At 33.0% G+C, this 13,976-nt stretch overlaps 1 protein-coding gene across 1 annotated transcript in view; it reads right to left on the minus strand.

The window, feature by feature from the left end:
• LOC120265093 (ferredoxin-dependent glutamate synthase, chloroplastic-like) overlaps positions 1-12,292 on the minus strand; it is a 17,578-nt gene extending 5,286 nt beyond the window's left edge. Inside the window, exons 1-7 of the mRNA XM_039273006.1 lie at positions 11,748-12,292; positions 9,200-9,512; positions 8,172-8,614; positions 7,919-8,050; positions 6,578-6,676; positions 6,328-6,398; positions 2,577-2,728 (exon numbers count right to left, since the gene is read on the minus strand). Of these exons, the coding sequence (XP_039128940.1) occupies positions 2,577-2,728; positions 6,328-6,398; positions 6,578-6,676; positions 7,919-8,050; positions 8,172-8,614; positions 9,200-9,512; positions 11,748-11,984 (1,447 nt within the window). The 5' untranslated portion in view covers positions 11,985-12,292. The remainder of the gene's footprint in view (positions 1-2,576; positions 2,729-6,327; positions 6,399-6,577; positions 6,677-7,918; positions 8,051-8,171; positions 8,615-9,199; positions 9,513-11,747) is intronic.
• Positions 12,293-13,976: the final 1,684 nt, after the last annotated feature.

Here is a 13,976-nt window from a genome sequence, read left to right on the forward strand (position 1 = left end):
GTCCACCAAGACAAGTAACCACTCTATTTTCATCTTGATGCAGAGCACGATAGGGCGAATATCAACATCAATATTAAAGATTTATCTGAACCTTAATTGGAGATCCATGATCGCCATAAATTTGGAAAGACTTATTCCAGAAGAAAAAGGCCTAAACAAAGCAAGAAATAAAATTCTCTTTCATTAATAAGAAAGATTCTATTTATGTTAACAGTTGATTCTTAGTCCAATACAACTACCATTATATTGTTCTTTATATTTGGAAGTTGACATATTTAAGGTTTCCCTTGTGTTTACAAAAAGTCCAAGCACTGTAGTTCAGAAATCAAATAGTGCTAATAATCATATGTTCTAGAAATCTTTCTTTTATGACAAAAGAGCATACTATGAACTTATCAACAAAAGAAAGTATTTTCCAATGATTAACAAAAGGAATATTATTTTGGTCATAAAATTAAATGTTGCCAAATAATCCTCAAGAATCAACTATTTAATAAATTTTTATCTCAAGACAAAAAATTCCAATGCCTGAGTATTTTGTGGCTAAAATACCTTTTTGGTTATGTATTAGGAAACGTTGGTCATAAAATAAGAATATATAATAAATATTATGATATAAGGCAATACATAAGAGAGTAGATGTAAAAGAAACCATTGAGAATAGCACCTACAAACACCAATCAAACACAGGAATTGGAATGAAAAGAAATCTTCACTGAAAAGATTCTTTTCCGTTCCTATTCTATTCCCTACCATTCCATGAATATGTGGCGCCAACATTGCCTAAATTTCCTTGATCATATGTCATGTGGCAGGAGAAAATACAAAATTAGTAGAAGTAATAATATTTGCATAAGTGCACTATATATATTCAAGCCTTTAAGAAATGGCATTATGTTATCGGTTATTGTTCATTGTTCTAAAGTAAATTAAGATCTGCTGCTATAGCCAGCATTAGCAACTTCTCCATACAAGATCTGAGGACTCTTTGAAAACTGACTTCTTGCATTTCTCAAATCCATTATCTATATAAGTATGATCAAACTAACTCATCCGTCAGGAGATCTCATGGCCTCCACAATAGAGCACCACAATAAAGATCACAAATCTAAAGCCAGACACAATCACATCAAGTTTATTTATAAGAGTCTAAAAACGAAAACCATGACAACATCATGAGAAAATACTAGGACATATCAGATTGGATCAGGTGTTAATTCATATGAACAACTGGCGTAACATTTAACAGGACTGATCGTCCAGAATCAAACTAGAATACGCATTGTCAGAAAGATGCAATGAACCTTCAATCTATCTGACCTATCTACCATCCATATCAAAAAGTTGAAGTTGCTTCCGCAGAACTTGCACACTTAATAATCCTAAAGGTTTTTCATGACTTATAGAAAAAAATATATATACCATACAAACAAGGCATTTAAGTTAGCCAAAGTAGAAGAGATATGCAGCAAAAGATATTTACATATTAACAAAAAATTGTCAACTTAGGGGATGTTTGGTTTGCCGCAAGTGATGTTATAGTGTAAGTGAAATCACATGAAAGTGAAAATGATGTATTTCTAATTACATCATTATTTTTAATTTGCTTTATTTCCTAATTAGAAATACTATATTTATTTTTTCATTGTTTGATTTGATGGAACTTGAGGGATATGGTCACCATGCAAATGGAATGATAAGATCACGGCCACTATCTATTATTAACACTATTTATTTACTATTATTACTAAAATCCTTTAATTACGCAATATGCTTTAATTTCATACTTAAAAATAATTAATTAATTTAACTTTCACTATCTACCATTAGTGCCAACACTAATTTAAGAGAATTAAATAATTAATTAATTTAATGGTCATTTATTAAATTTAAAAATATGTAATTTCCTTTAATTTTATGCCTAAAAGAATAATTAATTGATTTAACGCCTACTATCTACTATTAACACTAATGTAAGAAAAGTAATTAATTAATTAATTTAACGATTATTTATCAAAGTAAAAAATATGTACTATTCTTTAATTTTATGCCTAAAAAATATTTTCATAATTAAAATTAAATAACAATAGGTTTTTTTAATAACAATATTAGATTAAATAAAACATAAATGACTATATGTTTAATTATGTTAACAATTGATCACCATGCAAGCTTTCCTATGCTTTTGATGCGCAATGTGCTCAATGGAGAATGCCGATTTTACTCCAAATGTTTTGCTGCATTTCAACTTACAACATGTTGTAAGTTCAAATGCTGCAAAAGTACCTCAAACAATAAAACTTTTTACATATAAAACTCATTTCATAGCAAACCAAACAGTATTTTACATGTTAACCCAATTACATTACAACTACTTACAGCAACTCACGGGTAACCAAACAACCCTTTACTGTTTTTGCAATGTTTTCTATAGAACACATAGCAAATGGGAGAAAAATTGGCCTAATATACTAGTAATAAAATGGAGCAAGAATATAAATTCTTGAACAAACAATATGAACTGCCATATAGAGTTGTCAATATATGGAACATATCCACATAAAAAAATAAGGTACATGCAAAGTAATAATATTTCATGTCTATTTTTAGACGGTTGAACAAAAGGTATACCTCTGATGCAACATAAACTACATTGTCTATAGTTCGCCAATATCTAGCCGGACGAAGACCATTTCGATCAAGGCAAGCTCCTACCGTTTTTCCATCACTAGATCATAAAGAAATGGAATTAAAACATAATACAAGAACTAACTTGTTCAACAGCAGAAAAGGTTTTCAAATTTGAATAAGTTAGTAGATCACACTCTACCTTGATAATCAAAATCTAGAATAAAACCACCTAAAGGTCAAAGCATAGGGATTTAGCTTATGCAAGAAGTTGCGCAAAATAAAACATAATTTAAATAGGTAAAATTAGTGAAATATGATTTGTCAGCTTCTGACAACACATCTGTTGAAGCAAAAAATACACATTCTAGGATGCTGAACAGATGACAATTACGGGCCAACAATGAAAATTGCAAGGACACATAAAAGACCATGCAAATATAATGACCACAAGACTTCTCATGATGCATCATTGACTTGCAATTTGTTCATAACAGATCATTAAAATATGAGTAACTCTAGTAAATTGTTGTTAATAAATATTTGAAACACAAGGAGACTAATTAAAGTGCCTTCACAGAGAAGAAAAACTTCTTTCATCGAAGTATTGTTCTAAAAATTGAACCAGAACCAGATGGTTGTCCGGTTCTACATCCTATTTGGTCAAATTTTGTTGTTGAACTTATACTTGGCAGGATTTTAACCATTTTAACTGCTTGATGGAGAATGGACATGAACATACAAACTTCAATCTCCAAAACACCTGCAGGTATATAGGATTTTGAGGAATAAAGTTTGTAATTTGATGAAGAATCTGAACCAACTTCAAGACTGAAAATGAACACAGTTGTTTCAAAGAAACCTCACTAAAATCCTTCTAACAGTTAAAAAAATAATAACAATAATAATGATAAATCAACAGAAAATAGGGCAAATATCAATGAAGCAAAACAAAGAGAACAAAGGAAGAAAATAAATTTATTCATCAATAAGACTTCCTTCCAGTGGCACTAGTCCTTTATTTATAGGTCTATAAAATATCCTAGACATTCCAAATTCCTAATATAGAAAACCCTTATATATAAAATATGGCAATGAAACATTCTTATTTATATCTGTATCATTATTATGAATATTAGTTGCATGCTCATTCTCTCTACTTATATATTCATTGATGGCATGAAAAACAAGATTTGATCTTCATTAACTTTGACGAGACATACAACACCAAACACAAAAAGAAATCAGCGTTAAAAATGTCTTCATCATCGAATCATCACTAAGAAATAAGAACAAAAACATAAACTAGTAAAGGTTTCTGTCAAACTATGTCAAATAGTTACTTTGAATAAATTGTGAAAATTGAGAAAGACACTTGATAACAAGGTTTTTAAAAACCCAAGGCGGGTTTCGAGGCGCTTCTCAACCGTGAGGCGAGGCGTAAGCCTCGAGGCGTTTTGAGGCGTAAGCCTCAATTTTTTTTGAAAAAAACGACAATAATATTTTCTACCAAATACAAAGTAACAAATATATTATTTTTATTTATAAAATAAATATTTTTTCAAACTTATTTTATCTGATTAAAATATATTATTTTTGTTTATAAAATAAATATTTTTTTAAAAAATTAATAAAATTATAACTTATCTTATTTGTAACCCATCTTATCTTATTTGTAACTTATCTTATTTGTAACTCATCTTATCTTATTTGTAGTTTATTTTTGATAAATTTTTGTCATTTTTACATAATCTTTAAATTAAAAATTAAATTGAGTGCATTACTACTTGCAAAAACCATAGGTGTTGATGAGTTTTTTTCTTTATTGAATTTTACATATAAAAAGTTTCTATTAAGGAAAGTATATACATATAAATATTTTTTTATTTGCTTTTAAAAATTAAAATGATATTACAAAAAATCAGGATTTTTGAGGCTTAAGCCTCACACGCACCGAGGCGGTGCGCCTCGAGCGTGCGCCTCTAACTGATGAGGCTTAAGCCTCGGGTTTTTCAACCTCAAGGCGTGCGCCTTGAGGCTGTTCCCTTGCGCCTCGCCTTGAGGCGCGGCCTCAAGGCGCACGCCTCATCCGATTTTAAAAACCAGGCTTGATAAAAATACATTGTTGCTTACCGCATTGCACAGGTTTCAGAAAACAAAAACAAGAAGCTGATATGAATTATTTTCTGCAAGATTTTTGTGTCACATTCATTTTGTTTCCTATTAATGATTATTGTTGTAGATAAAAATTGTACGGATGTTAGCATGCATTTAGTTGTTTGTTATTGTTAATCATGCATTTCCGCTAGCTCTTGTAGTATGTTCTTCTCTTTTTTGCGCAAGTTACTTCTTTTTAGTAATGCTTATGTAGGAGGGTGGAGTTGGACCCCAACTCTATGCTAAATGAGGGTGTTTCTGAGAAGAGAAGAATAATGACTCAATCGAAGGGCCAGCTCTTTAAGATACACGCCCATCAACCTAGCTAGCACACCTGTGGACTGTAATGGCAGCTAGGACTCAGTCCTTATCATTGAGTATAAAAGGCATCAAAAATGGGGTTTTTAAGGGAGACAGAAGGCAGGAGACGGGGATAGCAGCTGAAGAAGGGAGAGAAGTTCTGAAGGCTCTAAAAAGAGACAAAGTAGAGAGAAAAAGTCTGAAATTGAGTGATCAAGGCAGCAGTGCTCTTTTGTGTGAAGCATAGGGAGTCCTTTATTTTTGTACCTTGCTGTTGCATGATCTATGTCTCTTCTTTTTTTGTTGTAATTCAGACATGAGCGTGTAAAACTTTACCCTAGGTTTGGGTTTATCCCAAGGCTGTAGTGGATGATTATGCTTATGTTTTATAAAAATCTTTTATAGTTAATGGTAGATCATTTTGGTTTGGCCTTTAAATTGCACTTGCACAGCTTGTGAATATGAAAGCACTTTACTTGCATGATCACAAAGACCAAAGGTGAGCTGAAAGGTGAGCCTGGATCTTGGACCTATTAAGGCTGACCTTGAAATTCCTGACTAGGATTTCTTGATGGTATATTAATTTGTCATTAAGCTTAGTGGTTTTTGAGAGGGTTTAGCAACCATGAAAGTAGGGTGTTAGCCTAAACTAAACACCTTGTCATTTTTTGAAAGAGAATGACAAGTATTTAATGACAATTACCCTTCAAAATGACTTGCCTAAGCCTATAGCATACTCTTCACTACTCTTGTGGTGAACTCTCAACCCAAGGATTAATTGTAACTGAATTTCAGCCTCCAGAATCCTGTTTCTTCCACTCTCAGCACCTGCTAATTGTAGTTCCACTATTTTAGTTTCTTCGCCTTCACATGGGTTATTTGCCTAGATAGTCTACGGTTGCAATTGATTAGTAATCTACACTTGATCTCCAAAGGATCGACATCTTAATTACTACTTGGCAAAAGACTGTGCACTTGCTGTTACACAACAATTATCACATGATACTACACAAGAAAAGCTCATTGGATTTGCTTTGAAGGCGCAACAATTACTCGCACTGTAACGCCTAGTAGATTATAGAGGATACAAGTTCCAAGTAACAATGCCTTGAACTTCATGTAAAATATTCGTTAATATAAGAATGCCAGGATATGCTTTAATGATGATGGATAATAGATCTAGTAAAAACATTATTGATTAAATTTCAACAAACTTTTGTATGTTTCCTATCAAAGGAGTACCTGAACAAAAGTAAGGCAGGTCCATCCCAAGCCTCCATTTGCCCTTTGTAATAATCATAAAAATCCACAACCTATAGTGAAGAAAAATTACAAGGTAATTTTTTCGATAAATGCTTAATGAAACCAAAAACCAAAATATGAGGCAAGGTTACGCTTTGAAATAACAATCAACTTTAGAAAGGTAAACAAAGTGACGTAAAAAGTTACAGATACATGAGCTTGCCTGGGCCAAAAATTAACATGCAAGTACCTCTGGATATTTTATCATCAATGTAGGATGATTCTTGTAAGCCTCCGGGACAAGAATCATAAGAGCTTCTGCTGGGCTTCGGCCACTTCTTAGTAATAACTGGTTATTAGTGAAACAAAGATGCACAAATCCCAATGTCAAAAAAGTGGCCAAGAACTCATATTTCAAAACTAATAGAAACCTTAACTATAATAATATCAAGTTATTACAACATAAGGCCAATTATGGATTTGAACAAGTCCTGACAGATATACATCTGCTAAGGTCCAGTCCACCCAGTAATAGGTGGAATGTAAGCTCACTTTGCATGCTATGTACAACGTACGAAGCTATGGCATAAGATATATGTTTTAAATGACAAAAAACTCATGATTAGCACTCCTTAGACCCAAGAAACTAAAGAGAGCACAAAAGAATGAAAATGTCATGGATATCACTATCAAATTACAATATTAAGGTGAATAAAAAAGATAACATTCAAGAGCAATTTGGTAGATAACAGGTACAGACAGATTAAATGCAAAAAACTCCAAAGTAAGTCTCATAATACGAACAGTTTGTATCCAGGCAAATAGTAGGGGCAAAAAAACATATTCTAAAGAGCTAATATGCTATTGGTTGAAGTCTAAACAATTTTAGAGCAAAAAAACTACAATAACAAACAAGGTGGTGACTAATAAGAATGGTGGCAACAGAATCACAGAACCCAAAAGTTTGGGTACCACCATATCCAAACGTCTGTGGTTATGGAAAGGTAAATAAATGCAGCATTCTAAGAAATGAATCTTATGCCAATAGAAAAACATTTTGGAGACATACCAAGCTAATATGCTATTGGTTGAAGTCTAAACAATTTTAGAGCAAAAAAACTACAACAACAAATAAGGTGGTGACTAGTAAGAATGGTGGCAACAGAATCACAAGAACCCAAAAGTTTGGGTACCACTATATCCAAATGTCTGTGGTTATGGAAAGGTAAATAAATGCAGCATTCTAAGAAACGAATCTTATGCTAATAGAAAAACATTTTGGAGACATACCATCATCACTGCTGCTACACAAACTACAGGGGATGAAAGTGAACTATTCTGGAAAACATGGGGAAGGGTGTGTTTGGATCTTCTATCAAGTTCTTTATTCAAGATATTTTCAATTGAACGAAATAATAGCAGGATAATAACAATCGAGCAAGTGCAGTGAACATTATTGCATGCAGACAACTGTACAAATATGAAAGTTATGCACTTCTTGGGATGCCATAATATCAAAAATAATGAATGAAATAAAAGAATGCCACATGAAGCATTGAAAGTAGGCCATGTAAAGGTATTAAGCTCATACTTCAGCAGCACTATCGAGATTTGCTGAATCTGATGCCTTTGGGTTCCCAAAAGGACGAATTTCATTTTCACGACCACGCCATACTAGGGATTTGAGAGTTGTTTCCCGAGATTGCATCCAATTCAAATTTCCCTGTAGAGTATAGACTACTTCAAACATGATCTATCTCAGAGAAAACAAATCCTAAATTAAAAAATAGAAGTGCCCTATTGTGGGCACATGATTAAAGTATACTCAATCAAACAAACAGAACCTGTATAGTGTTGATCTCCCCATTATGACCAAGTAATCTCATCGGTTGTGCAAGAGGCCATCTAGGACTAGTATTAGTACTGTATCTTCGATGGTAGATGGCAAAAGCAGACTTATAAAGATCATTTTTGAGGTCCAAATAAAATTGGCCCAAAACTTCAGAGCGAAGCATACCCTTGTATACTATAGTTTGATTAGATAAAGAACATAAATAGAGTTCATCTTGCCAGACTTCAGATTTTGATGCCTTCTCCACTAGTTTCCGGCAGATATATAACTCTCTTTCAATGTCATCAACATTTTCCTCTTTTGGGACTTTTACCAAAACTTGCTGTATGTTAGGCATTGTCTCTTTTGCATAGTAACCCACCACACTTGCATTTATGGGAACTGGCCTCCAGCCAAGAACTTCCAGTCCCTCCTCATTTAATGTCTTTGTGATAACTATGGAAATAACAATCAACACTCAGAAACACGTATAAAGACATCTGAACCATAAGAGAATAAATAATTAGAAAATTAAATATGAACTACAAAATTCGCATGAAAAGAAATGGGGCATAACTTTTGGAGAAAATTTCAAAAGTCTTTCATCATAAGCTTTATTACCAACAACCTGAATATTTCTTGAGATTCTATAAGAGACAAAATCTTACGAACCAAATAGACCAACATTATTCCTCAAGAATACACAGTCTAGTACACTACATATAAAAGGTGCCAAAACCAATGAAGCAAGCGGCTACAACTTCTACTGACTTAAACATATATAACAGGCTTCAAAAAGTACCCAAGAATGCAAATCAATTAAAAACATTTTAAATTCAAGGAATGGAAAAAGGAAACCACCCAATTTATCAAATCTAATAAATCTGCACTTCAAAAGACTAGAAATAAAATGCTGCCTGCAGAAAAAGTCTGCCTAACAATAAACAGATCGTAGAGATCAAAGAACAATAACAAATCACATCTTGAGATAATGGAATAAATTTAAACATAAAATATAGATTTATGGTCATAAAGGATCACCATTTTTTGCTTCATCCTTGAATATCTCATCTTTGGGAAGAAAGACCATCCCTACACCAGTGCTGGACTTCTCCAAGGAGGGAAGGCCTTCTTTGGTGGCCCACTCATTTAAAAGATCCCAAGGGATAGTGGTCATCACTCCAGACCCATCACCGGAATCATTATCTGCCCCGCATCCCCCTCGATGTTCCATGCAGCCAAGAGCTGAAAGTGCATCTTCAACAATCTGGTGGGATGCTTCATTTTGTAAATTTGCAATGAATCCAACTCCACAAGCTCCTCTTTCTGATATGATATCATCCAAATTTGCAACCTGAAAAAAATATATCAACCGAAGTTCACAGCACTTTCAAAATATAAGGTGTCATTAGGCCTTGATCAGCCTATGATAAATCTTGAAAGAAGTGATCCAAACTCCTTCAATGAAAAAGTTCAAGGTTGAAACCATAGAAAAAATTTCACATAAAGATGCAAGATAAGAACGAAAGTTATTACTTGTGAGCAAACTTCAAAAAACTCCTTTGAGGTACCATATTTGTTTTCATGAGAATAAAAGAATAAAAAACATTTAAAGAACTATCTTCCAGAAAATATGTTAAAAAGTATAAAACACACAATAATTAAACAAGCATAAGCTCCTTTTAAGCGATTTTATAACAAACATAAAAACATTTACATGCATTACTAAAGTCTAACTAATGCATTACTTTTCGGTAACACTCTCAACATGATGTCAAGGTTTAAAAAACAGCTAAAGGTGATATCCAATTTGGAGAAAAACTGAATCAATTAGTCTATTCGCCATTGCAATCAGAGCATTCTAGACACACAAGCTTCAAATTGTTGGCATAGAATTAACCAGATATTACAAGGTGTACCTTTCAAAAGCTGCCAGGTTCAAGATAATCACCAGTGTACAAAATGAATTTCGCAATCTAACACATTGGAAATAATTGCCCTCACATAATTTCAAACATATAGACTTAGCCTGCATGATTGTAATCACATCATAACTTTTGACAATGGTGGCAAGGAAGGAGGCTCAAAACAAACCTTACAATTTTTTTCATAGTCAGAAAATCATGGACTTGAAAAAAAGTTCAAGAACCTGAGGGTATAGATTGAAACAAACTTAACCTGAAGTAAAAGATTATGTATGCCAATAGTAGTTCAGCAAGCTAGAACAAGGTTGGAACCAACTCCAGTTCTTTTCAGGCCAATCAAACAGCAGAGCCTCATGCATTGAGATAACATAGCCTTTGTGAATCACCAAGAGAAGAAAATTGACTGGAGAACTTCACTCCTTTATGGCAGAGGGAATCACATGCAATAGGAGCCTCTTACTTAATAATACCTCAGCAGTTGGGGATTTTCTACATGTTTGTTACACAACTAAAGAAAATTTTTACATGAACATTTATTGGCATAAACTAGTTTCAAGTATAGCATCAGTCATTTAAGCATTATAGCTGCTTAGTTGCACTCCTTCGTTTCATAAGGTAGTTGCCTAGTTTTAGTTAATTCTTGATAGTTTAGATGCAATTTTCACTATTATGTGTGTTGGAGTACTATGTTTGAGACCCTAAATTCCTGTTTGCATGGTTCTGCTTTGTGTCATCAATTTTATCAAAGCCGAAAAGATCATAGATGCAATAAATATATATCATGAAAAAAGAGATGTCCCTGTTAAGATGATTGGTTTTAGACAAATATCTGATGGAAGAAAAAAGTTTATTTTTTATGATTTCTTATTCCTGAGCCTTGAGTCCCTTAGTTTACTTCCTCTCATTCTTTTGAAAGTTTACTTTTTAATTATATATCATTAATAGTTAATTTTAAAAAAATATTAATATTAATACCATTTATTATTATTTAAAAAACATATTTTTAATTCTAAAAAATTTTGCTCTTTTTAGCATTAATTAAGTCAACATTTGGTCAGCTCATGTAAATGCTTACATCCAACCTAAAATTTTAAAAAGATTCCCTTAACCCTGCACCATTACCCCTCAATCAAACACCCCCTCCACAAGAATGGAGAAAAGCCCATGGGTTCAACCTCTACAACCTCCCCTAGGTGGTTGGAGTCCTAATTCTCAAAATGATGATTTCTGGTTGCTTGTTGCCACAATTAACAGTAGACATCACCTGCTTAGGGTGAACTGATCATCCATGTCACCGCTTGTTTAATGTTAAGAATGAACTAGATAAAATAAATGTGCACAAACACAAAGCCCATAGAAAGTGTTGGATGGTTATCACCTTACATGCATTTTAATGCTTTGCATCTTTTATATCCAAGACCCAATATTTGAAATCCGACGCTGTATAATCTATAGCAACTAAATGTACCAATTAGAATCAGCCAGTGATCAAAACAACAATCTCCAAAACACACACAAGCATCCAAAAGAAGAGTTTACGAGTTAAAAAAATCACGAAAACATGTCAATCCAACAAGTCCAAAAGGAAATAATAATAAACATTTCAAAAAATAAAAAATAAAATAAGAAAATAAGGCAAAAACCATTCAACGGAAAGCCCGTACCTTTGACCGATCACCACGACAAGCATCAATCTTGGAAGCCTTGAGAGTCACACCAGATCCTTCTAAATCAAGGACAGCCCTAACAGAAGACGAAGACCATCCCTTCCGACTCGACCTAATCCTCGGCCTCAATTTACTTGAAACCCCAGAAATATTCCCAAATAGGATGCTTCCCTTGGCCGGCAAAGCAGCACGGCAAAGTTTTGCAGTTGGAAACGATTGCGGTAGCGCCGCCATCGTCCCCTAGTGAGTAGTCCCAAACACTGATCTACCAAGAAGCAAAAAAGAGCAAGACTTGGCTGTGAATATTCAGATGAGAAGAGAGAATTCGTGTGGCTGAGAAACCATAAGCAAAAGGATAACGAGAGAAGAATGAAGGTGGGAGTAAGAGCAGTACTGCCTCTCACGTCGAACTCGAAAGAAGCTAAAGATCGGGAAACGACAGGGGGATTGAGATAAATGGCCTCTCAGTGGACTAAATGGGCGTTGTTCTTCAACGAGAGGAGGAAATCGAATACTTGGGGGTGTGTGCGTGGTGTTTCGTCGTGGTCTTGTATTAAGAACGAGATTAGTTGCCAAGGATTTTGTGCGGCGAAGGCTTGAATGAGACGGCTCGAGTGACGTGTTTGACGGTGAGAGCAGGGCTTTTAAAAATGTGGTGATTATTTGTTAACTCAATGTGGGGCCTTTTTTAAAAAAATTTTGTTTATAAATTTATCTAATTTTATAATTTTGGTCATAGAACTTACTCCATCAATACTATTTATGAGTGATATTCATCAATTATATATTACGGCCAAGTAGTGTTTATTATTACTATTTATTAGTTTTGGTTTAGAACCTATATCTATATAGAAGGATCAATATTTTCTCTTCTCTAAGGTTGGATGACAAAAAATTTATCTCTAAGAGACTGTTAAGACACTATAATTGGTGCATCTCTTGTTCTTTTGACAGCATTTGTCATGTAACTACTCTTTTTCTCTAATATTATTTATCGATAAAATAAATAAATAAATAAGTTGTAATAATATCTCACAAAAAAAAACCATTGCACGATATAATAATAATTATCCACCATAATATATACTTAACCGAATCTCACATACCAATAAATTTAGTTATTTCACAATTTTTTATAAAAAGTATGTTATCTTTCCAAAATTACCCCTAATTTATATCTTTATATTTCTCTCTCATATTTAATTCCAAGAAGAGAATTGAATAGAGTATGTATCAAGGTAGTTTTGGAAAAAAAAATAATAAATGCTTCTTGATATTAGAAAATAACAAATGAAAAAGGAACATGGGTTTATAACAGATAAAAGGAACGGATGGAGTATAATCTAGACCCAAGTACCAATAATTTCCGTATTTTACATATTCTAACATCTATGTGAATGCAATAATCCTAAGTCAATGCAACACAAACTATCATAATTATAAGTAGAATAAATCTCCATGTGTTGCCCGACCTAAACAATAGAACAAACTACTAGTGCTATCCAAAAAACTTCAATCAACTACTTCTGAAAAAAATGGGGTGGCAATACGCGAATTGTCAACTCAATAAATACTATACTTACACAATTATGAAGGTAGTAATACCATGAAAATATAATTAATAACATGTAATTAATAATACCTATTAAATTTTAATAATAAGAAATATAAGCAGTTAATCAATAATATGAAATCAAATATGTCAATCCAATTCTCATATTAACAAATATAAAGAATCAAACAATACACAAAATTAATTATACCAATTTAAATTCTCAAACTATTTACTTATTCTCTACCATCATCTATTATTTCCATTTTATTTAGTTGAATTAATATGTCCAATGGTCGAATGACCATATTTCTCCCCAAAAGCATGCACTATTGTCCCCTATATGAATATAGTACCTTGACACCATATCATCGCTTATATTAAAAAAGTGTCAGCACCCTATTGTCACCTATATAGATAAGTGTTAATATGATAACAACACACAACATCAACCTCTAGGCAAAATGACATACCCACTCTAGGCAAGCACTACACGTCTATCTTTTTTTAATTATTTTCATATCTCACATCTCAATATCAAATCAATTTGGTTCCACCGCATATTTCCATTGTCTTCTTTCAAACACATCCATACCTCAAACAAAATATTATATACTTTTCATATGACAACACAATTTTTAGCACCCCATTAATCCAAGAACAACAACATCATA

Source organism: Dioscorea cayenensis, chromosome 7, assembly GCF_009730915.1.
Source record: "Dioscorea cayenensis subsp. rotundata cultivar TDr96_F1 chromosome 7, TDr96_F1_v2_PseudoChromosome.rev07_lg8_w22 25.fasta, whole genome shotgun sequence".
Classification (NCBI taxonomy): Eukaryota; Viridiplantae; Streptophyta; class Magnoliopsida; order Dioscoreales; family Dioscoreaceae; genus Dioscorea; species Dioscorea cayenensis.